General features: G+C 43.3%; 1 protein-coding gene across 5 annotated transcripts in view; it reads left to right on the top strand.

Annotated features, from left to right (window-relative positions):
* Positions 1-25985, top strand: part of RPTOR (regulatory associated protein of MTOR complex 1) — a 520373-nt gene that overhangs the window by 418712 nt on the left and 75676 nt on the right. For all 5 annotated transcript variants that reach the window (XM_077328221.1, XM_077328217.1, XM_077328219.1 and 2 more), the window contains 3 exons: positions 5507-5610; positions 9107-9290; positions 9788-9898. In XM_077328221.1, the coding sequence (XP_077184336.1) occupies positions 5507-5610; positions 9107-9290; positions 9788-9898 (399 nt within the window). The remainder of the gene's footprint in view (positions 1-5506; positions 5611-9106; positions 9291-9787; positions 9899-25985) is intronic.

The following is a 25985-nucleotide window of genomic DNA, read 5'->3' on the forward strand; positions in this document are numbered from 1 at the left end:
CCCAGGTTTAAATGTGTAGAATATACAATCATCTACCTTCTTACCCAAAACAGTGCGTGTAGGGGTATTCTTGTTCAGTTTTGTTCTTGCAGAGGCAGGGAGTGTGGGTCCTAGCTCTGATATGGTTTGCTGGATCACTTGAACTAGCCTGACTGGAACCATTTATAATATTATGGATTGCATTTCTGAGTTTTCTTAATTATCACTGAACCAGAAACCAACTGTTTTGATTAACCTAGGATTTTTCTCATGCCATTGCATGGCCAAGTTGGAAGACTAGCAGCAGAAGCTTCTCGCACTCATAGATGCAACTGGTTCATCTTTGTGGCTTCTGTGCAGTACCACATGGGGACTGCACTTTGGCAGGCCTGCCATGGAAAGGAGCTTGCAAGCATCTTTCTTATCTGTCATTCCCAGGAGTGTTACCCTCCCCTCATAGAGGACTAGAGTGACTTTCCTACCCAAAAGTCACATGAAATGGGAGGGGCTAGAACCCCTCACTCAGTTCTCTTATAGCTGTAAGGTTTGAACCAATTGTTTTCAATAAGAATGCTCCATTTGTAGGGAAGCTTCTCTTTTCTAAAGTACAATGATGATTCATCCCCAACAATCCTTGCTAAGAGTAAATTCAGGTGACTTTTGCCCCGTTTTAACCACTAGCCCTCCTTGCTCCCCCCCCTCAATTGTTTTTGGGCGCAAAGAGTTCATAGAATCATAGAGTTGTAAGGGGCCATACAGGCCATCTAGTTCAACCACCTTCTCAATGAAGAATCAGCCTAAAGCATCAAGGATAAGTAAATGTCCAGCTACTACCTGAAGACTGTCAGTGAGGGGGAGCTCACCATCTCCTTAGGCAGTCAATTCCACTGCTGAACTACTCTGTGAAAAAATTTTTCCTGATATCTAACTGATATTATTCTCCATGTTGTTTAAACCTATTACTGCAGGTCTATCCTCTGCTGCCAACATGAACCTTTCCCTATCCTCCTCTAAGTGACAACCTTTAAAATATGTAAAAGACAACAATCATATCCCCTCTCAACCTCCTCTTCTCCAGGCTGATCATTCCCAAGTCTCTCAGCGTTTCCTCATAGGAGGTGGTCCCCAGGCCCCAGAACATTCTCGTCACTCTCCTCTGAACCCTTTCAATTTTGTCCATGTCCCTTTTGAAGTGAGGCCTCCAGAACTGCACTCAGGACTCCAGGTGTGGTCTGACCAATGCGGGACTATGTGAGATCTGACCAGTGGGACTATGACATCGTGTGATTTTGATGTGATGCTTCTGTTGATACAGCCCAAAATTACATTGCCTTCTTGACCACAATATTACACTTACAGTTCCCAAGTACCCCAAGATCCCGTTCACACACCCTGCTCCCTAGAAATGTACCTCCCATCCAGTATGCATGCTTCTCATTTTTGTGACCCAGATGTAGAACTCTGTACTTCTTATTGATTTGTATCTTGTTCTCATTTGCCCACTTTTCAAGCATGTTCAGATCCCAGTTTGAGGTCATCCACAAATTTAATGAGTCCCTCAGCCCCCTTGACCAGATCATTGATAAAAATGTTGAAAAGTACCAGACTCAATATTGAGTCCTGTGGCACCCCACTGCTCACCTCCATCCAATCTCATGAAATACCACTGACAACCACTCTTTCGGTGTAATTCTGTATCCACCTAATCCAGTCTACATTCCTCCAGTTTACCCATCAGAACATCATGGGAAACCTTGTTAAAAGCCTTACCGAAATCCAGGCAAACAACAGCAAATGAGTTTCCATGATCTAACAAAGCCTGTGACTCGGTCAAAGAAGGTAACCAGGTTGGTCGGGCAGGACCTGTTTGTGATAAATCCATGCTGTCTTCCCGGAATCAACAAATTGTCCTTCAGATGATTGTAGAGATCCCTCCTTAAAATCTGCTCCATTATCTTCCCCACAATTGAGGTCAGAGTCACTGGTCTGTAGTTTCCTGGGTCATCTCTTCTCCCTTTTTTGAAGATTGGGATAATATTTGCTCTCTTCCAGTCTTTTGGTACCTCTCCAATTCTCCAAGAGGTCCTAAGGATGATGGACAAGGGTTCCACAAGCTCACCAGAGAAAGTTCTTTGAGCATTCTTGGGTGCACACCATCTGGCCCAGGGAATTTAAACTTATCCAGTGCAGCCAGGTGTCTCTCTACAACTGCTTTGTCCACTGCCACCCAGACACTATATCTTGCCTGCTACCATCCCTAGGTGTGTCCATATTCTTCTGGGAAAACACAGAGGCAAAAATAGGAACTGAGCCTTCCTGTTTTCTCTCTGTTTTCTGTCAGAGTCTCTCCATCTTCACCCAACAGCAGCCATATTGCCTCATTTACATTATATTTACTCTTCACTTATTTGAAGAAGCTTTTCTTGTTATATAATGGGTTTCCCTGTCCAGTCTCAGCTCACTTCAAGTTTGGCCTCTCTGATGGCTGATTTATAGTGCTTAGTAACCTACAGATACACTTCTTTAGAGTTCTGTCCTTCCCTCCGTTTCCTGAACATTTCCTTTTTCTTCCTGAGCTCCTCCTGAAATGCTCTTCCTTTTTATTGTCCATGCTTCTGGCGTTGGTATATTGGCACCTGAAGTCTCTTCCTTTTCGTTCTATTTCATGCATCTTTCCTGGGCGGACCATTGGTATTTTCCTACAGTAGAATTCCTATGCTGGACATCTCCTTCCCCTTGCGGCTTCAGGTTAAAGCTCTCTTGATGAATTTCCTCACGTCCCTGCCAAACACATTCTTCCCCAATTTGGATAAGCACCTGTGCTAGCAGGCCTTCTTCTAGAAAATCTGTCCCGTGATCCCCTGAATCTAAATTTCTCCTGCTTGCACCACCAATACAGCCAGCGGTTCACCTCTGTTATCTTCAGCTCCCGACTAATTCCTCTTCCCTTTTCAGGCAGAGAAAATCACTTGTGCCCCAATTCCTTTCAGCTGCCTCCCAAGATCTTCATAATCAGCCTTAATATGAGCAATTGTGTTGATGGCCATCTTGGTATTGAGAGCCAGTTTGGTGCAGTGGTTAGGAGTGTGGACTTCTAATCTTCTAATCTGGCATGCCGGGTTCGATTATGCACTCCCCCACATGCAGCCAGCTGGGTGACCTTGGGCTCGCCATGGCACTGATAAAACTGTTCTGACCGAGCAGTGATATCAGGGCTTTCTCAGCCTCACCCATCTCACAGGGGATCTGTTGTGGGGAGAGGAAAGGGAAGGCGACTGTAAACCGATTTGAGCCTCCTTCAGGTAGAGAAAAGCGGCATATAAGATCCAACTCCTTCTTCTTCTTGTTTGTTCCCACATGGACCATCACAAATGGTTTTATCAGTTTAGGCATCCTGTCCATAATATCTTTACTCTTTGCCCCTGGCAAGCAACGCACCTCTTGGACTAGGGAGTCAGGCACATGCCGTTCCATGCCCCTCAGCGGAGTTCCTGATGACAAACCTTTTCCTTTGAGTGCCATTTCCTCCTATCCCCATGCCCTGTTCACTCCATCTTTGAATTTGTTTTTCCTTGTTTTGAACATGTTCTTCCTCTGCCTTTTGATGTTGCTTCCATCTCTTCTGCAAGGGACTAAAATCTGTTCTTGAGTTCCAGTGGCTCCGAGTGCTATCTCACTCACTTTGGATTTGTGTTGCAGTAGTAAAGTGGGGCTCTATAAAGAAGTCAATCCCCTCATTCTCCTTTGGACTATTCTCTTTCTTCATATGCAGTTGTGATGATGTTTTTCCGCTAGCAACATTCTAAAGGCTGGAGATAGCATTGTCTTAGTGATCAGGCCAAGTAGAGAGTCCCCACAAGTGACTGTCTACTGCAATAATTCACACCCAAGATTTTTAAGGTAATCAGCTATATAGACAGAGAACAGAATCAGCCATAAAAGACAGAATGAGATACTTGGCAAAACATACCTGGAGGAGGGTTATATTACTAGGGCATGTTCAGCCTGCCAAAAAATGACCCAGAAAATCAATTTTCTGCTGATGATACCCACACTCTCCTCCATGTAGAGTGATCTTGCTAATAATGTAGGAATGTACATCAGCAGTTTGGTGGGACTTCAATTTTGTGGGACTGCATAGAAGCCACAAAGATGAAAACAAGGTTGCGCTTACCTGTTTCATCAAGTGGTCTTCTGCACAGGCACACATCCTTCCTTCCTATCCCTGATGTTGATGTTCTGGGCTGACGCATAGGTTCACAGCAGCCACTCTCCATAGCAGGCCTGCCAAAGCCCAGTCCCCATGTGTGCACAGAACACCACTTGATGAATAGCAATTGCAGCCCTGTTTTCTGCATCATTAGGAATTCACAAATTATCCATCCCTTCCAGGGATGGAGTTCATAAGTACTTTGCCCTCCTCTCAAGCACAACAGCTGCAATCCATCAGCATGTACCCAGCAATCAGAGTGTGAAGTGCAAATGGAGGTATTATGTAATATACTCTCTGTGGTCTGTGCTGTTTATTTCTTCAAGTTCCCAAAGACTTTGTTGATGGCTCTTTATGCTTTTTTTGGTACAGCTACTGTGATTATAATGGCCATCATCTCAATCTCGTTTGGGTGTGACACACCTCCAAGAATACTGCATTAGAAGCCTAGGTCTTTACACTTTCTTGCCCTCTCTTCCCTACCTTCCATCTCCTGCTAAAGTTTTCAAGATGTGATAAAGGAGGTTTATCTATTGTTGCCTTTAGGGAATTGCAGGAACTGCTGCATTTATTTTCCTGTTGTTGTTTTTAAGTCATTGCCCAAAAAGCTATATTCCCCTCACCTCCATATCAAAAGACAGTTTGCAGTTGAGAATCTCAGTTTATGGGCACAGTAATTTTTCGTCCCTGAACATTTTGTGTTTTCTTCTCCCACAGGTTAGAATTGTACTAAAGCATTATGCACATATGTTTGTTTGTTGCAAATTTACATGTTCCCATTTCTGTAAACGTTTTTACACATTTTTATGGGAGACTTTATGCTGAACACGCATCAAGCCAAATTCTCATATTTCATCAGATTGATAATTTAATGAAATTTCCTTTCAGTCATAAAGATAACCTCAAATATTCTACTGCCCCTTTGTCAGGTTGTCCTCTGAAATGCCAGTGCAAATGTTACTACATTAAAGAAAGAAGCGATTGCATATTATTTGTGAATAATAAACAAAATGTGCAATCTTTCTAGTTCACCGGAACTTAGGGGCGGCGGGGAGTTGCATGGGCCAACATGAATGATAACAACTTTTAAAAATTAATTATGAGCCTTTTGTCAACAGGCAATCAGATATAGGTCCTTTGTAGTAAATGTCTATCTAAGTAGTCTAATAATATCACAGCAATGTTGAAGAGTGATGGTTCCATTGTGCTTCATTTGATTGTGATGTTATTCAAATTTGTGAAAATTCGTTTTATTACCAATGCTGAAAAGAGGCTGGCATTTTCTCCCTCTCAGTTTTTTAATCTTTTGTTTCCTAGGCAACTGTCAATGCCCGGCCCCAGCGCATCCTTGATACCTCCTCCCTCACTCAGTCTGCCCCAGCCAGCCCTACCAACAAGGGCATGCACATACATCAAGTAGGGTAAGTTACTTACCTATACCTTATACAAGTGACTATTTATGCACTGCCTTTCCCTACATTTTGCCCTGCATTCCCCTCGGGTGTATTTGTGTCTTCTGTATGCCAACTCACTTTCACTTTGCAAGTGGGTCAGGCTTTCATTTTGCTTCTTCATTGAAACAAAAAACAATAACATTAAAACAAAACAAAAAACAATAACATTAACACAATGTTAATCAATAGCTCACTATATTACCACTAAAATAATTGCACAATACTTATAAACATGAAGAGTCAGCCATGGCCACTCACTATGGTTCAGAGGATTCCCTCCCACCTCAGCAGAACAGGTATCCTAATTCTAGGGACTCAGTGGGCTGTCGTTCTAGTCTCAAAGTAATAATTCCAGTCCCAGGAACCACCATTCCACATATGGGGCTGTCTCAGAGCGCTGAACGCAGTCATCCCAGGAACCCTCCTTCCACCCTTGGGACTGTTATCTCAGTCCAAGAGGTGGGGGGGGGGATACTAATGTCAGGGACTGCCATGCCACACTGGGGGAGCTTAAACAGTTCAGTAGGGCCTTCAAAAGGGAGCTCTTCCTCCAGGATTTTGGTTGAGGTCAATCTGAATTCATTCACTTCCCAGTGGCCCCTGAGCCCTCCCTCCCATGAAAACCATCACTGACATGTCCATCCCACGGGGCCATCAGTATGTTACAGTTAAAATGGACTTTCTCATCATGTTTGTTCCATTATGTTGTGGTTTTCCTGTTATGTCTGTATCTCTATTGTTCAATTTATGATGTTATCTGTATTTTTGTACAGTTCCATGTAAACCGCCCTGAGGCTCAGGGAAGGGCTATATATAAATATAATAAATAATAAATAAATTCTGTCCAGTCTGAGAGCAGTGTATTTGGACCATCATTTCACTCTGGTGGTTGTCTTTCCAGGAACAGTAGATTTATACAACTCCCAATAATTCCACTATCAGGGCTGTTATTCCATTTACCAGGGCAGGGATACTACTCCTGTGGACTGTCATTCTACTCTGGGGGCTGTCGTTGCAATACCAGAGTAATGATTCCAGTCTCCAGGACTGTCATTCCACTGTGGAGTCTATTAATCCATTACCAGAATACTTAAAATATGTCACTCTCAGAAACAGTCATCCTCTTTGAGGGCTATAATTCCAATCCTAGAGATTTAATGTCTCTCCCGGAAACCCATTTACATGTGTCAGCTACTCATTGCAGTTCAGAGGGGGACCTCCTGCCTCAGCTGACACCCAGCATCTCCAAGCTGCCCACAGTCCTCCCCACACCCGCTGCCTTCAGCTTTGTCCTTAAATGGCTATTCCAGATTGGTTGGGGGGAGCTGTGGCATTCCCTGCAAGGGTTTTCTTTTAGGGAAGTCTGTTTCTTTGGGGATGGGTTGCCCCATCATTTCACAGGCTGCAGTGGAGGACATCTGTGACTCCTCCTCTGCAGCTTGATGATCCAGGCAATGAGGCTCCTTGCCTCAATCAAAGCCAGTGGGGCAGAAGAGTGCCAGAAGTATGCATGCATGTTGTCTCTGCATGCGCTGTCTGGCAGGCTGTCTGTCATGCAAGTCAGAGGCTTTGCCAGGAAGACAGTATGTGGGGCCTTTTGAACCATGGGGCCTGTAGCATATGCTACAAAGTGCTACATGGATAAACTGGTACTAGCATGACGCAAAATGTTTGCTTTTCAAAAGCAAAAAAATAAATAAAAGCGAATGGAATCATCCAGAATCAGCATGCAGAACCTGGAAGAGTAAAGGAGGAGGGGATAAGGTTTTGTCAACTGATGGGGAAAATTACTGGCCAAGCCAGAATTGAACTCACAGCCTCTTTGTTTCTAGGCTACTTCCCTCCCACCCAAGTCACTAAAGAGGCTGAAAGTTAGTTCAGAGAAACACCATCTAAAGCTTTTCCTGATGGTTTTACTCAAGAAAGTGAGTGTTTTGCTGCCTCATTGAGAGTGGAAGAGAGGCAGGGAGAGGGCTACCTGCTGCCAAATTGAGCTTTTTCTTGCCTCCTTGGGAATGCAGGGGAGGAGGAAGGATAGGGTAGCTTGTGATAGACTGTGTACTATTGGGTGGGGGTGGGGGCTAAGACATTAAATGCATTTCAACTTGGATAAGAACTGACACCCAAGAATAAACACAGCAATTTGAGGAATGCCTTCCTGTTAACATAAACACACCCATCACTAATTGGACCAATCCTGAAGTTAATCAAAACACTAGTTCCAGTCCCCTCACCCCTGCACAAAACCCCCAATTCTTTTCTTTGGGGTACTGCACCAAGGATTATTCTTTGGAAACGGGGAGGAGGGGGTTGTTTCTATGCCGAGTTGTTCACACTACTACTGAATTAACCCAAGACACATCCTACACTATGAAAATTGAGAGGATGAGTGCAGAAAGGGCCTTTGTGCCGGGGGGGGGGGGGGGCGTGTTTGCATGAATTCTGTTCGTATTTAGTCTTGGCTCTTATACTCTGGTTTTGCTCATGGGAGAATGGGAGGGCAATTTTTCTGAGACCTCCTCTCCCACTGTAGCTCCCATACTACTTCCTCCCACATGGTATTCCCACTCCCCCCAGTTACCCTTGAAAGACCAAACTGGAAGAGGTGTCTAGAAGACTATAGCAGGGGAGAGATAAGATGGGAATGTTGCCTTTTGACTATTATAGGTTTTCCAACCCTCCCTTTATGAAATAGTGAACTTTGAGCTTTCACATCAGAGAAATTTCATTTACATCTCTCCCCTTACATAATGATCTGGTACAATCACTGCAAAGAATATTGCACTTCCTTAAAAGAGCTACTTTTTGTTGTCCACCAAGGAGGATTCAAACCCATTAGTTAAAAATAATATATAACTCATTGTTAGAGCAATTTCATTTTTTCAGTGCAAGGAGAGATTAATCTCCATGCTATAAAAAAGTGTGTCCCAAGTCCTGTAAGGAAAGGAGTCATAAGTGTCTTGTCATGCCTTATGTATGTATATTGTGAACCTGTTTATACCCAAGTATTAAAACAATCATTAAGCAACCTTTCTATCACTGTAAAATTCAGACTTCTTTCTAACATGTAGAATAATCTGTTCTTTGGGAAAAAATGATTGGTCAAGTGCTTTTTGGAACCTTGCCAAGAAGAGAAGAAAGTCTCTGTACAGACTTCATTTTCACTGAATAGCAGTCTTTCACTCAAGGATAACCAGACATTCTGGTCGCTGATGTGTGAAAAACAAATTGTGGCATCCACATTCACACTTGGTTGTAAAATACAGACGATACCTAGATTTTCTTTGATGCCATTGAGGTGAGGCCAAATGTTACCACTTCAAGGAACTAAAATATTATTGCTGTATCCATAAGAAAAAAACAAGATAGCTAGAGCAGCAGGGAGACTTGAAACCAGTTTTGGTAAAGGCAGCCTGAACATTCCCAGTACTATATTCATTCATATTCCTTTCCCCTTTACCAGAGGATCGCCACCAACCCCTAGCGCAAGTAGCTCCAGTTTGACAAATGATGTGACAAAGCAGCCTGTCAATCGGGACATCTCATCTGCAAGACCTGCAAATGTGGGCAGCATCGGGGTGCAGTACACTCCCCATTCACACCAGTTTCCCAGAACAAGGAAAATGTTTGACAAGGGCCCAGATCAGGTAAGATAAGGGTCTTCCAAACTGCTGTTATCTCATTGCATTCTGATTCCTGCCTTACACTTAAGGCTACTGGATGTTTGTAACTCATAACAGCGTTCCATACTTCAGTCTGTGGAAGGAATCTGATTATATTTAATACCATATAACAATGAACAGAATTTCTGAACAGGATCAGAAGGGAGTGTTGGTGTTTGTGATATAGAAGAAGATAAATATGGTCAGTGCAACTCCAGTAGAGTTGTGGGTGATCAAGATGCATTGAGGTTTTTACTAGGCACATCCCGTGCAATATAATATACATGGGCAAAATTTGGCCGTTATGCATCTAGCTGTCCTTGAGCTCCCAATAAGCCTGGATCAAGTCCTAGCTGTGCTGTCTTCTGCTGATATCTTTGTATTACAGCAACTGGTTCTGTAGTCCATATGAAGCCAATGTCCAAAAGAAAAGGGCATGAGAAAGGTTTGTACTTTCATTTTATCACTGTTTTCCTCAACAGGCAGCTGATGATGCCGATGACACTGTCGGACACAAGAACTTCATGTCAGCCACAATGCAGACAGGGTTTTGTGACTGGAGTGCCAAGTATTTTGCCCAGCCAGTGATGAAGGTACTGTCTGTCTATTTTCCATAAAACCTTTCCAGATCATAGAACTGGGCAAATACGCTACTCCTAAAAAATGAATCGTTCCCATATATATTTGGACAAAGTATATTGCTTATTCTTTATTTTTGCATTTATACCTCAACCTTCTCAATTATTTATACTATACTTCCTGCACTGGTACTGAAGATTGATTTTTTAAAACAGCTATTTCTTTCCTTCCATTTGCTTAGAGGCATGCAAAAGAATAAGTGATGTAAGGTTTATTCACAAAATATTTCCCCAGCAGGTATCATTTTTGTGCTTCTGAAGATGGCCAAACCAAAACTGAACCCATTCCAGATACAATGAGCAATCTGGCTTGGCCCCACTAGATCACTTCCCCCTTCACAAACAGCAGAGTAAAGGTCTATGCATGGGGAGGGAGGGAGCATGGAAGAGGGAGTGAAAGGGATTGAAAATAAAGCAGCCAATATTATGATGTCCTGGTATAGATCTATGGCGTGGCCTCATTTGGAATACTGTGCAGTTCTTGTCACAGTATCTCAAAAAAGACATTGCAGAGCTGGAAAAAGTACAGAAGTCGGCAAGATGCTTAAAGGATTAGAGTACCTTTCTATGAAGGAAGCATGAAGAGGCTGGACCGTTTCAGTGTAGGAAAGACACAACTAAGGGGGTCAAGATAGAGGCTTGTAAAATTATGCTTAGGATGGAGAGAGTTGGCTTCTGAGGGATCCCTGCAATACAAGGACCAACCAGGCCCTCCATAAGAACTTCAAGGCATCCTCAGCAGCTCTGCAGGCATCTTCACCCTGCTGATTGCTAAAGATATCTTTTGATGTTTGGGCTTGTGATCTCTCCTCAGCTGATAAAGACATCCTGAAGTAGCCCAAGGACAACTTAATAGAAAGCACCCTAATAGAGTAACCTTCACAGCAGATGCATCTGTTGATGCCATCCAGCTTTCAGCCAGAGCTGTGGCCTGTAATGTCAGTGTGCTGCTGCACCCGACTCCCATGCTCAGGTGGCCAGCATCCCCTTCAACCTCTTTAGGAATGCCCTGGATAAATATCTGGTCTAATAGACGGTAAAGGCAAGAAAAAGGCACTGCAGAACTGCAGGGGAGAGGTTTCAGTCCTTTCAGGACTCCAGACCTAATTCCAGTTGTAGATCCTATAGGGCTAAAGGAAAACAGGAATATGCCAAAGCCTCAGCTGGTTCTAGCAAGCCTGCCTCCAGGGCAATACAAGGAGGTAAGAAACCTCCCTCTGCCTTTCACCAAACTGACCCTCAGAACATCTGGAGCTCTCTACTAAACTTCATATAGATCTGGGAATACTCCAGTCATGACCAGTGGGTTTTGGACATAGCCTCTGATGCTACTCCCTGGAACTCAGATTTCTGCCTTGAGACAAAGTCATCCAGATCCTCAATCAAACACCATTCCAGTCTCTAGACAATAAACCATCTTTCCCTATAGAAGTAATAGAGCCAGGGCAAGAGGATATCTGGGATCTACTCCATCCTTTTTTGGTTTTCAATAACAATGAAGATGTGAGGGCAATCTCCTACCTGAAATAGTTGAACAAACAGATCAAGAAGAAAAGTTCCAGACAAAGACCTTTAGATCAACAGTGGCAGTAATCAATGAAGGAGATTTCCTTGCTTTGGTGGACCAATCCTCCAAGCGTATCAATGCTTCCTTGTGCTTAACTTACACCAACATCCATTTCCACTACTGGACTCTCCCTGTTGGACTAAAGTAAATACCTGGGTATTTTCCAAGTGCTGGTTTTCCTGGTTGTATTTCTGTGTACACAGGGAGTCTCAGTCTTCCCTTACCTAGAAGATATTCTCATCATCCTCAGTTTCCCAAGGCATTGGTGGATATGGACCAGACCATTTCCTGTCTTCAGACCCATGCTTTTGTGCTCAGCAGTGAGAAGAACTGCCTTATTCCAGCACAGAAGATCTTTTACCTGGGAGTGGTGCTGGATATTTCCGTGGACATGGTCTTCCTATGCCAGGATCACCAATATAGGAAGTGGTGCAGAAGTCCCACTTGGTCTCTGGCAAGCCTCCTTGGAATGCTTGTGTCTTGCCATGATGTTATCTCATGGGCCAAGTTCAATGCACACCCCCTGGAGAGAATTCTATTGCCTTTCTAGAATGAGATTGTGCAGCATCGTCAGCTTTCTGTTCCCCTTCTCAGCTAGATGATACAGGATCTCTAGTGGTGAATATCACCAGGAAGATTCCAGAAGGAATCTCCATTAAGGGAAGCCCCCTAAACCCGGCTTACAATCTATTCCAGTCTCATGAGTTGGGAACACAGTAATTCAGGGATCATGGTCTCCAACTCAGGCAGACTGCAGGTGATTTTTCTCAGTCTCTGGGCTTTTAACAAATTGCTGGAGGGGAAGCATGTGGTGATCCACACATACAACATGAGACTTGAATCCAAAACTGGACAGTAAATTGTCTGGCATACATCAAGGTCATGGTAGCTGATTGGTTAAGGTGAAGAAAACTAGATCAGTAAGAGTGGAAGCTGAATCCAAAGATGCTTCTCACCATCTGTCAAAAGTTAGAAAGGGCTCTGGTGGATCAGTTTACATCACCCATCAACTGCCAGATCCCCAGTATGGCTCCAAGTCCAAATATTCTCAAACAGTGAGATTAGATGCTCTGAACTGCTGGTGGCCAGACCAACTTCTGTACGCCTTTCCTCTACTAGAACTTCTCTACAAAAAGATCCAGATCATAATAGACCTCCAAGCCCAAGTGATTTTTACAGCTTGTTTCTGGCATTGGTGAATATGATTCCAGGACCTAGGGAATTCCCCAACCCTCCTTGGTGGATCTCCAACAGAAGGGAGTCTTCTCTCCCAGGGCTTCTTCCTCCATCCTGGAAGTGTAGTGGCAGCAATTTAAGGAAATAGGCTACTCATGGCATATAATCAACACATTACAATCTCCAGAATGAAGTTTACTAGTAGAGTGTATAATGACACTGGCAAGTCTTTCAGTCCTGGTGTGAGAAGAACAAAGTGGTTTCCCATAGGACCAAGATTGGAGGATTTCGGAGGATTCCTACAATCAGAAGTTGATAACAAATTCAAAGATGGAGTGAAGAGGGCAAGGAGACAGAAGGAAATTGCATCCAAAGGAAAAGGAAAGTGTTAATCATCGGTGACTCTCAGCTGAGGGGCATGGAACAGCATGTGGCTAGGCCTGACCCCCTAGTTAGAAAGGTGTTTTGCTTGCCAGGGGCAATGATAAAGATATTATGGACAGGATGTCGAAACTGATAAAACCTATGGATCCCTACCCGTTTGTGATGGTCCACGTGGGAATAAACAACAGGGCTATGAACAGAACTGCATGTTTTAAGACTAATGATGAAGATCTTGGGAGGCAGCTGAAATGAATGGGGGCATGAGTGGTTTTCTCTTCGATCCTGCCTGTTAGGTTAAGAGGAATGAGTCAGGAGCTGAAGATAATGGAGGTGAACTGCAGGCCATGTTGGTGGTGCCGGCTGGTGGGATTTAGATTCTGGAATGACAGAACAGGTTTTATAGAAGACCTGCTAGCACAGGATGGACTTCATTTATCCAAGTTGGGGAAGAATGTATTTGGCAGGAACCTGGGGAGATTGATCAGGAGAGCTTGAAACTGAAGCCACAAGGGGAAAGAGATGTCCAACATAGGGATTGTAATATAGAAGAGCAAATACCAATGGTGCTCCTGGGAAGGACGAGTCAAATAGAACAAAGGGTAAGGGTTTTCAGATGCCTATATATCAACATCCAAAGCATGGGCAATAAGAAGAAGAAGAGTTAGTTCTTATATGCCGCTTTTCTCTACCCGAAGGAGGCTCAAAGCGGCTTACAGTCGCCTTCCCTTTCCTCTCCCCACAACAGACACCCTATGAGGTGGGTGAGGCTGAGAGAGCCCTGATATCACTGCTCGGTCAGAACAGTTTCATCAGTGCTGTGGTGAGCCCAAGGTCACCCAGCTGGTTGCATGTGGGGAAGTGCAGAATCGAACCCATCTGTTCGACTTTTGTAGGACAGATTTTTAAAAACTCAAAGATATGAGAGTCATCCTATGGACAAGAATGCTGGAAGAGAAAGCACCAGGTAGAGGGTAGGTACTCCTTAAACAAGAGCTATTGCATGCTCAAGCCATGACTATTCCAGCAAGATGGAAACATGGTAGGGGATCTAAAAAGTTTGTTTGGATGAACAGAAAACGTCAGGAGGAGTTAATTAAGAAAATGGAAATGTTCAAGAAATAGAGGGAAGATCAGACCTCTAATGAAGAGTATCTACAGGTTACTAGGCACTGTAGGTCAATCATCAGAAAGGCCAAAGCTGGGAGTGACCTGAGACTGGACACGGAAGTGCACTATAGGAAGAAAAGCTTTTTCAGATATGCGAGGAGCAAATGTAAGGTAAATGAGGCAATAGGCCTGCTGTTGTTTGAAGATGGGGTGAAGGTAGAGGGACTCTGACAGAAAGCAGAAAAGCTCAGTATATATTTTTCCTCAGTGTTTTCCCAAAAGAATATGGACACATCTAGGGATGGTTGTAGGCAAGGCATAGTGGCAGATTGAAATGAACGGAGAGGCTGTCAAGAGTCTCCTAGCTTCACTGGATGAGTCAAATCCTCTTTGCTGGATGGTGTGCACCCAACTGTGCTCAAAGAATTTTATGGTGAGCTTGCAGAACTCTTGTGCATCATCTTTAGGACCACTTGCAGGACAGGAAAGGTGGGGGAGAGTGAATGCTATCCCTATCTTCCAAAAAGACAGGAGAGATAATGCAGGAAACTACAGGCCAGTGAGTCTGACCACAATTGCAGGGAAAATAATGGAGCAGATTCTAAAGGGGGTGATCTGCAAGCATCTGAATGACAATTTGTTGATCTGGGGAAGTCAGTTTCATAGAATCATAGAATCATAGAATCATAGAGTTGGAAGGGGCCATACAGGCCATCCAGTCCAACCCCCTGCTCAATGCAGGATTAGCCCTAAGCATCCTAAAGCACCCAAGAAAAGTGTGTATCCAACCTTTGCTTGAAGACTGCCAGTGAGGGGGAGCTCACCACCTCCTTAGGCAGCCTATTCCACTGCTGAACTACTTTGACTGTGAAAATTTTTTCCTGATATCTAGCCTATATCGTTATACTTGAAGTTTAAACCCATTACTGCGTGTCCTCTCCTCTGCAGCCAACAGAAACAGCATCCTGCCCTCCTCCAAGTGACAACCTTTCAAATACTTAAAGAGGGCTATCATGTCCCCTCTCAACCTCCTTTTCTCCAGGCTGAACATTCCCAAGTCCCTCAACCTATCTTCATAGGGCTTGGTCCCTTGGCCCCAGATCATCTTCATCGCTCTTGTGCATCATCTCTAACAGGTCCTGTCAGACCAACCTCATTTCCTTGTTTGACCGGGTGACAAGTTTAGTAGATCGTGGAAACTCATTTGTTGTTATTTACTTGAATTTCCCCCCTTCAAGGATCGCTGCCTTGTTGTGGCAAGGGGGCTTGCGTAGTTCAGTGAAGCTATGAGCTATACCGTGCAGGGTCACCCAAGACGGACAGGTCATAGCTGAGAGCTCTGACAAAAGGTGATCCACTGGAGAAGGAAATGGCATACCACTCCAGTATCTTTGCCATGAAAACTCTATGGACAGTTCCAATAGGCATAACGATATGACGCCGGAAGATGAGCCCCTCAGGTCGGAAGGTGTCCAATATGCTACTGGGGATGAGCAGACGGCTAGTACGAGTAGCGCCAGAATGAATGAAGCGACTGGGCCAAAGCCGAAAGGACGCTCAGTTGTGGAAGTAACTGGTGGCGAAAAGACAGTCCGATGCTGTAAAGATTTTTATTCCATAGGAACTTGGAACGTCAGATCCATGAATCAAGGTAAGCTGGACGTGGTCAAACAAGAAATGACAAGACTGAACATCGACATTTTAGGAATCAGTGAACTAAAATGGACAGGAATGGGTGAATTTAATTCAGATGACCATCAGGTATACTACTGTGGACAAGAATCTCGCAGAAGAAATGGAGTAGCCTTCATAATCAATAAGAGAGTAGGAAAAGCAGTCTTGGGATACAATCCCCAAAATGACAGAATGATCTCAGTTCGAATCCAAGGCAAACCATTCAACATCACAGTGATCCAGGTCTATGCCCCAACCACTGCTGCTGAAGAGGATGAAGTTGATCAGTTCTATGAAGCCCTACAACACCTTCTAGAAGCAACGCCAAAAAATGATGTGCTTATCATCATGGGGGATTGGAATGCTAAAGTAGGAAGCCAAAAGATAACCGGGATAACAGGCAAGTTTGGCCTTGGAGTACAAAATGAAGCAGGGCACAGGCTGGTAGAATTTTGTCAAGAGAATACAATGGTCATAGCAAACACTCTTTTTCAACAACCCAAGAGACGACTCTACACATGGACATCACCAGACGGTCAACACAGAAATCAGATTGACTATGTGCTCTGCAGCCAAAGATGGAAAGGTTCTATCCAGTCAATAAAAACAAGACCAGGAGCTGATTGTGGTTCAGATCATGAGCTTCTTGTTGCAAAATTTAGGCTTAAATTGAAGAAAGTAGGGAAAAGCACTAGGCCACTCAGGTATGAACTAAATCATATCCCCGACGAATACACAGTAGAGGTGACAAAAAGATTTAAGGAATTAGATCTGATAGACAGAGTGCCTGAAGAACTATGGACTGAGGTTTGCAACATTGTACAAGAGGTAGCAACTAAAACCATCCCAAAGAAAAAGAAATGCAAGAAATCAAAATGGCTGTCTGAGGAAGCTTTACAAATAGCTAAGGAGAGAAGGGAAGTGAAAGGCAAGGGAGAAAGAGAAAGATACACCCAATTGAATGCAGAATTCCAGAGAAAAGCTAGAAGAGATAAGAATGCCTTCTTAAATGAACAGTGCAAACAAATAGAAGAAAACAATAGAATGGGGAGGACCAGAGATCTTTTCAAGAAAACTGGAGATATGAAGAGAACGTTTCATGCAAAGATGGGTATGAAAGGGGACCAAAATGGTAGGGACCTCACAGAAGCAGAAGAGATTAAACAAAGGTGGCAAAATTATACAGAACAACTATACAAGAGCGAGCTTAACATCCCTGATGACCACAATGGGGTAGTTACTGACCTGGAGCCAGACATCCTTGAATGTGAAGTCAAACGGGCCTTAGGAAGTCTGAGCATCAATAAAGCTAGTGGTGGTGACAGCATTCCAGTTGAACTATTCAAAATCTTAAAGGACGATGCAGTAAAAGTGCTACACTCAATATGCCAGCAAATTTGGAAAACTCAACAATGGCCACAGGATTGGAAAAGGTCAGTTTACATTCCAATCCCAAAGAAGGGCAATGCCAAAGAATGTTCAAACTACCGCACCATTGCACTAATTTCTCATGCTAGCAAAGTTATGCTCAAAATCCTACAAGCTAGGCTCCAGCAATATGTGGACCGAGAACTTCCAGAAGTACAGGCAGGATTTCGAAGAGGCAGAGGAACTAGAGATCAAATTGCCAACATATGCTGGATCATGGAGAAAGCTAGGGAGTACCAGAAGAACGTCTACTTCTGCTTCATTGACTATGCTAAAGCCTTTGATTGTGTGGAGCACAACAAATTGTGGCAAGTTCTTAAAGAGATGGGAATACCAGAGCATCTTATTTGTCTCTTGAGAAATTTATATGCAGGTCAAGAAGCAACAGTGAGAACTGAACATGGAATCACTGACTGGTTCAAAATTGAGAAAGGAGTTCGGCAAGGCTGTATACTGTCGCCTTGCCTATTTAACTTGTATGCAGAGCACATCATGAGAAATGCAGGATTAGAGGAGTCACAAATTGGGATCAAGATTGCAGGGAGAAATATCAACAACCTCAGATATGCAGATGATACCACTCTAATGGCAGAAAGTGAAGAGGAACTAAAGAGCCTGTTGATGCGGGTGAAGGAGGAGAGTGCAAAAGTTGGCTTGAAACTCAACATCAAGAAAACAAAGATCATGGCATCCGGCCCTCTCAATTCCTGGCAAATAGATGGGGAAGAAATGGAGATAGTGACAGATTTTATTTTCCTGGGCTCCAAGATCACTGCAGATGGGGACTGCAGCAAAGAAATTAAAAGACGCTTGCTCCTGGGGAGGAAAGCTATGGCAAATCTAGACAGCATCCTAAAAAGCAGAGACATCACCCTGCCAACAAAAGTGCGTTTAGTCAAGGCTATGGTATTCCCAGTTGCAATGTATGGCTGCGAAAGTTGGACCATAAGGAAGGCCGAGCATCAAAGAATTGAGGCTTTTGAACTCTGGTGCTGGAGAAGACTCTTGCGAGTCCCTTGGACTGCAAGGCGAACAAACCGGTCAGTCCTAGAGGAGATCAACCCTGATTGCTCTTTAGAAGGCCAGATCCTGAAGATGAAACTCAAATACTTTGGCCACCTCATGAGAAGGAAGGACTCCCTGGAGAAGAGCCTAATGCTGGGAGTGATTGAAGGCAAAAGAAGAAGGGGACGACAGAGAATGAGGTGGCTGGATGGAGTCACTGAAGCAGTAGGTGCAAACTTAAATGGACTCCGGGGAATGGTAGAGGACAGGAAGGCCTGGAGGATCATTGTCCATGGGGTCGCGATGGGTCGGACCCGACTTCGCACATAACAACAACAACACTTGAATTTCAGTATGACTTCTCCAAGATATTCTGATGAATAAACTTGAAGTACTGAGTACTTTTAAACATTTTATCAGTGATCTGGATGAGATGATGGAAGGACTCCTCATTACATTTCAGATGACATCAAATTGGGATGAGTAGCCAGCACCCCAGAAGACAGAGTTCAGCAAGATCTGAACATTCTGGAAAAAGTGGGCAAATGAAAATGAGATGCAATTCAATAAGGCTAAGTGCAGAGTTCTACATCTGGGTCATAAAAATAAGAAATATGCATATTGCAGGAGAAATACATTTCTGGGTAGTAGTGTGTGTGAATGAGATCTTGGGGTACTTGTGGACTGTAAGTTAAAACATGAGCAGACAATGTGACATGGCAGTAAAGGAAATGCAGTTTTCAGCTATATCAATAGAGGCATCACATCAAAATCACAAAATGTCACAGTCTCGCTTTATACTGCATTGATCATACCCCACCTGGAGTATTGTGTGCAGTTCTGGAGGTCACACTTCAAAAAGGACATGGACAAAATTTAGAAGGTACAAAGGATAGCAACAAAAGATGATCAAGGTCTATGAGGAGAGGCTGAGGGATTTGGGAATGTTCACCATCCAGGAGAAAGGTTGAGATGAGGCTTGATTGCTGTCTAAGAATTTGAAAGTATTTGAAAGGTTGCCACTTAGAGGAGGGCAGGGAAATGTTCCTGTTGGCAGCCGAGGATAGGCCCCGCAGTAATGGGTTTAAACTACATGTAGAACAGTACTAGCTAGATATCAGGAAAAAAACACACAGAGTACTTCAGCAGTGGAATTAGTTTCCTAAGGGGGTGGTGAGCTTCCCCTCGCTGGCAGTCTTCAAGCAGCAGCTAGACAGATATGGGTGTTTTAGGCTGATCCTGTAGTGAGCAAGGGATTAAACTAGATAGCCTGTATGGCCCCTTCCATTTCTGTTATTCTATGATGAGAGCCTGGGTACTAGCACCCTTAACTGTTCTGTATCCACCAGTAATAGTCTACAGGTGTTCCTTGTTTCAACTTGTTCCTTGTTTTAACACTGTCTTCCTGGCTCTGGAGGTCTTCTGTGAGTTTGAGGGTTTCTGTGCCTACCCTAGGAAGTTAAATCTGAAATTACATAGATCTTGTAAACAAAGCCAGAGGGTTGGAAACTCCAGTGGGGTGTAATAGCTCACTCTTTAAGGGGGTACCCTATCTTAGTGGCCTGTTCCTTTTGCTTGAAATGGTGTGCTCGGAAGCCACTTGGAGATTGGCACACACCTTTACTTTTTGCAGTACTGTAGTTACAGAACGACTTCAGTGAACACCTCTTTGTGAAACTACTCCATAGTTATGCTTAGTGATGAGGATTCAGCACCAGTGTGGACAAATTCTGAAAGTAGGATAAGCTCACGATAAAGAGCCCAACTATTGTCTGTGCAGTAAACCTTCCTTGGATTTATAAAATGTGGGTTCAGACTCTTGGCTCGCTATCTTTCAGCCCCTGTTCCCATCAGGATATAGCAGCAACTTTCCTTACAGAGAAATGAATGCTAGACAATGCAGCATATAATATGAATTATGAATAATAACAATGCCCAAGCCATCACAGCGGTTCAGGGAAGGCCCGTTTCTAAGCAGCTGGCGCCATATTTTGTGTAGGCAGCTGTGTTTTCTGTATCTTTGTTTGCTAATTACTATAGAGGATTGTATATGAAGCGGATTTTGCTGCTGCTTCCCTTCTCATCACAATCCTATTCATCTCCATCGTGAACAGACTGTGCTGAATTCAAAATATTGATATAGTGTCTGATATCGTGAGCAGGCTAATGCTGTGTCTAGCTATTGTAGAATGTGGTTAATCTTCATTGTGTTTAACATGCATTAATACCTTTTCAAACACAAGGGAAATGAAGTGGGATGGCTGGTGAAAAGGGAACAGAAGAGCTGAGATTTGAGCATATGGGGAATATGACCAAAGATACCTTTTGCTGTCCTTGGATTAGAGCACAAATAAAAAGAACACAGCCTCCAGTACAACACATTCTTTTAGCTTGCCTGCTATGGAAATCAGAGCCATATGTTTTCCTTATGCCCCACAATCGTTTGAAAACAATATTTCTCTGAGTCAAACAGCACTTAAGGTTCCTGGGAGATTTGTAGTGATCAAGTATTCTGCCTATCTGTTGCCACAGAGAGACACCGACAATTAATGATATTGAAACATTTTTTCTTAAGTGAAGGCCATTTAATCCAGGTAGAAAGTCATCAGATCACATCTCTTGCTAGAATTTTGGCTTGATTTGAGAGAATTTTGGAAATTTCACGTCGTTTCTGCACCAGAGACTCTGTGCCAGTTTCCAGGCTGGAGTTTGAGCCAGGGCAACATGCCCTGTCACTTTCTGCTCCTGCGTGGGGGAACATTCGGCCTGGTGCACCTCGTCCACCCAGGATTTGTGCTCCCTCACGGGATCCAGGACAGCGAAGTCCCCAGTGCAGAAACGGCCTTTGTTGCTAAGCTACTTCTGTGCAATTTGAATTGGAACTGAGGGTGACGTTCTGGGGCATCTTTTTAAAACATCAAAGACATCAAAAGCATCCCCAGTGAACCACAAAGTTCTACATCCCCAGCCATAAATTTTTACAAGGACAAAACTAAAGAGTTGTGGGATATGATCCCATGAATGAAATGAGGCAATTGAAATTTGTACCTGTAAGAAACCATGAAAAGGTCTCTGGATTAAACAAAAGGAACAAATAATGTACCCTTTCTCTACCTATATATAATAGCTGAGGATATTCTGTTTCCCTGTAGCGACTGAAGTGTGCATGCACACAAAATTTTATACCGTGAATAAACCTTCATAAATCTTAAAGGTGCCAGTGGACTCAAACAGTGTTCTGCTGCTTCAGACCAATATGGCTATCCACCTGAATCTAAATAATGCTCCCAGTTATTGAAACAATGAAATGGCAACCATCTGTGCTGCATTTATATAAATGTCTCTGTTTTGAATCACTTGTGAATGCTTCCTGATCATATCTTGTGCTACTGCACTTCAAAGAAGGAGCAGAATTAAATCTTTCTGTGTGGACACTGCAATCAGTTTCTTGCATGCTGGCCAATGTAAAATGGTTTTAAAATGTCTTGCAATGAATTTGGGATAAAACTGACTATAAAAAGAAAACCAGACAGATGGCATAAGTGGGCATGCATTCAAAAATTAAAGTTTGCATTATGGCAATGTACTAAATCTTGTAAAATAACAAACCTCACTGTCAGTGCTATTGTATTTAACTACTCAGTAGCACATATTGATTGACATAATGGCCAAATCCTTTTGTCATCCTGAAAGCCACTGCATCTTGTTTTTTTGTCCCATGAGAAGAATACCTGGCATGGGCAGGACTGACCCAGCTCTGAGGAGGAACAAGCTTGTAGCCAGACGCGGATGTTGGATTTTCGTAGGGCAAACTTTAATAAACTCAGAGACATGATGAGTGTCATACTATGGACGAGAATGCTGGAAGGGAAGGGAGCATGTGAAGGGTGGGCGCTACTCAAACAAGAGCTATTGCATGCTCAATCAATGACTATTCCAGAAATACGAAAACACTGCAGGAACTCTAAGAAGCCTATTTGGATGAACAGAGAACTTCAAGAGGAACTAAGAAAGAAAAGGAAAATGTCCAGGAAATGGAGGGAAGGACAGAGTTCTAAAGAAGAGTACCTACAGGTTACTAGGCACTGTAGATCAATCATCAGAAAGGCCAAAGCTGAGAGTGAGCTAAGATTGGCCAGGGAAGCCCATTGTAACAAGAAAAGATTTTTCAGTTACGTGAGGAGCAAACGTAAAGTAAAGGAGGCAATAGGCCCGCTGTTGGGTGCGGATGGACAAACTCTAACGAAAGATGTAGAGAAAGCAGAAAGGCTTAGTGCCTATTTTACATCTGTTTTTTCCCACAGGTCAAAGTGTTTAGGCACATCTAGAGATGGCTGTAGCCAAAGGATAGTGTCTAGGTGGCAGGTTAACATGGATAGAGAGGTGGTCGAGAGGCATTTAGCGGCACTGGATGAGTTCAAATCCCCTGGACCAGATGAAATGCACCCGAGAGTACTCAAAGAACTTTCCAGAGAACTTGCACAGCCCTTGTCCATCATCTTCGGAACCTCTTTAAGGACTGGAGATGTCCCGGAGGACTGGAAAAGAGCAAACGTTATTCCGATCTTCAAAAAAGGGAGGAAGGATGACCCGGGAAACTACAGACCAGTGAGTCTGACCTCTGTTGTGGGGAAGATAATGGAGCAGATATTAAAGGGAGCGATCTGCAAACATCTGGAGGACAATTTGGTGATCCAAGGAAGTCAGCATGGATTTGTCTCCAACAGGTCCTGCCAGACCAACCTAGTTTCCTTTTTTGACCAAGTAACAGGTTTGCTGGATCGGGGAAATTTGGTTGATGTCATTTACTTGGATTTTAGTAAAGCTTTTGACAAGGTTCCCCATGATGTTCTGATGGATAAGTTGAAGGACTGCAATCTGGATTTTCAGATCGTTAGGTGGATAGGGAATTGGTTAGAGAACCGCACTCAAAGAGTTGTTGTCAATGGTGTTTCATCAGACTGGAGAGAGGTGAGTAGTGGGGTACCTCAGGGTTCGGTGCTCGGCCCGGTACTTTTTAACATATTTATTAATGATCTAGATGAAGGGGTGGAGGGACTACTCATCAAGTTTGCAGATGACACCAAATTGGGAGGACTGGCAAATACTCCGGAAGACAGAGACAGAGTTCAACGAGATCTGAACACAATGGAAAAATGGGCAAATGAGAACAAGATGCAATTTAATAAAGATAAGTGTAAAGTTCTGCATCTGGGTCAGAAAAATGAAAAGCATGCCTACTGGATGGGGGATACGCTTCTAGGTAGCACTGTGTGTGAACGAGACCTTGGGGTACTTGTGGATTGTAAACTAAACATGAGCAGGCAGTGTGATGCAGCGGTAAAAAAGGCAAATGCCATTTTGGGCTGTATCAACAGCCCAAATCACATCAAAATCACAAGATGTCATAGTCCCATTGTATACGGCACTGGTCAGACCACACCTGGAGTACTGTGTGCAGTTCTGGAGGCCTCACTTCAAGAAGGACATCGATAAAATTGAAAGGGTACAGAGGAGAGCGACGAAGATGATCTGGGGCCAAGGGACCAAGCCCTATGAAGATAGGTTGAGGGACTTGGGAATGTTCAGCCTGGAGAAAAGGAGGTTGAGAGGGGACATGATAGCCCTCTTTAAGTATTTGAAAGGTTGTCACTTGGAGGAGGGCAGGATGCTGTTTCTGCTGGCTGCAGAGGAAAGGACACGCAGTAATGGGTTTAAACTTCAAGTACAACGATATAGGCTAGATATCAGGAAAAAGTTTTTCTCAGTCAGAGTCGTTCAGCAGTGGAATAGGCTGCCTAAGGAGGTGGTGAGTGCCCCCTCACTGGAAGTCTTCAAGCAAAGGTTGGATACACACTTTTCTTGGATGCTTTAGGATGCTTAGGGCTAATCCTGCGTTGAGCAGGGGGTTGGACTAGATGGCCTGTATGGCCCCTTCCAACTCTATGATTCTATAAGCTTTTAGAAGTAGCAGTCCTGGTGCTAGAAATATTTTGCTTGGTCTTTAAACTCTGATACTACAAAGTAGTGTGGGTGCACAGTGGATGCACAGTTCTCACCATGTTGTGCTTTTGAAGTTTGTTTTCTTTTAAACCCAAGATTGAATGACGTACTCAGTATTATAATACATGAACATTAACAGGTTCCCTGGAAACCAGGAATGGCTGATGAGAAACCTGCTCGATAACCACTGAAATAGTCCTTTTTACATTGTCTCTTCTTGGTTAGCACCAGAGAAGAGCAGCTCCAGTGACTTTTTCATTACAATTCATAGCAATCTCAAAGCATTGTAGCAAAAACAGTCACAATATCCTGCTTTACCCATGTACCCCCACTTAATGGTAAACAGCAGCCTACAATAACAAAGACTAGTTTTAAGGATTCTCTGGAAATTTCCACCACTTGTGTCTCATGTGCATAGCATTACTTTGTTATGCATTCCAGTTAAAAGCATGCCATTATGTCAGCCTTGCTCCTTCAGCCACTCAAGGAAAGAACTAAAGTTTACCTTCCATTGACTGGTATCATAACAGTGCTGTCACCAAGTAAGTGATGGTGTCACTGATGATAACTTGGTTTCCTAGATCAGTTAAGTTACCAGACATCCATTATTGTTATTCCATAGAGGAATTTTGTTATTATGTAAAGACAAAGATAAAACTGCATACTAATTGGTGACATGCAGTGCTTTATACTAGCATAGATATTGCAGACAGGTGTGCAAATTGTGATGCTTTAAAAAACTTAAATCACAAGGGAATCCTCTAAGTAGCAAAACAGTTGGTACTTCATCCACCACAGCACAAATGTAATTAATTTTCTCTTGAAACCCATAGCTACACAGCCAGCGAAACATGGAAAAATATACTGATTTGATTGATAGGCATCTTGTAATTTTCAAGCTATTGGTCTCATTTGTTTGTTTTGGCCAAGTTCAACTTTATGTACCTGTTTGAACATCCAAAAAATAGTAGGTAATTTTTTAAAAAAGAAATTAGGATAATGGTGTCTTTATTTTACCATTTAAAGTGGGTAATATATTAACTCCCAATGATTATTAAAAACATTTGTCTAGTTTCTTTGAACAGCTTTTCACCAAAGTGGTGCCTTATTAATCTAATAAATCACTGTAGACAACCAATCAGAATGCATTTTATGTGCATAGAATGTTGCTGGGTGTGTGTGTGTTTTTTGGGAGAGGGGAATTAGTACTTCAGGCCTTTACAAATTTAGGGTATTTGGATTATTTGCAGCATTATGATAATACTTGTTTTTGGACTGAGATTACAAGACAGAAACATAGATATTTCTTGAGTGCGTGAGTCTGCAAGAGCCTTAAGAAGCATGATTCCTATTTTGCCTTAATTCCATGGACCATGTTCTGTCAGGTATTTTCTTCCACAACCTGCATTAGAAACTAAGGATTGCCTTTGTTTTATTGGATTCTGGCAAGAAAATATTCCAAGGAGATCATGACAATTGTCCACAAACAAAAAGACAGGCCTGCCACATCTGCAACACAGTGGGGCTGTCCCTTCGCCGGTCCTGAAGCTCCCCCCCTGCCCACCTCCCAGGCGACACTGGGGCTTCGGGGCCAACGAAGGGACAGCCCTGGCCAACTATTTTTGTGTTCTATGTGTTCTGTGAAACTTTTTGTTGCTCCATAAAGGCCAGATTTTTAATCAAGATCCCCCCCCCCCC

This window comes from Paroedura picta, chromosome 3 (genome assembly GCF_049243985.1).
Source record: "Paroedura picta isolate Pp20150507F chromosome 3, Ppicta_v3.0, whole genome shotgun sequence".
NCBI classification, from domain to species: domain Eukaryota; kingdom Metazoa; phylum Chordata; class Lepidosauria; order Squamata; family Gekkonidae; genus Paroedura; species Paroedura picta.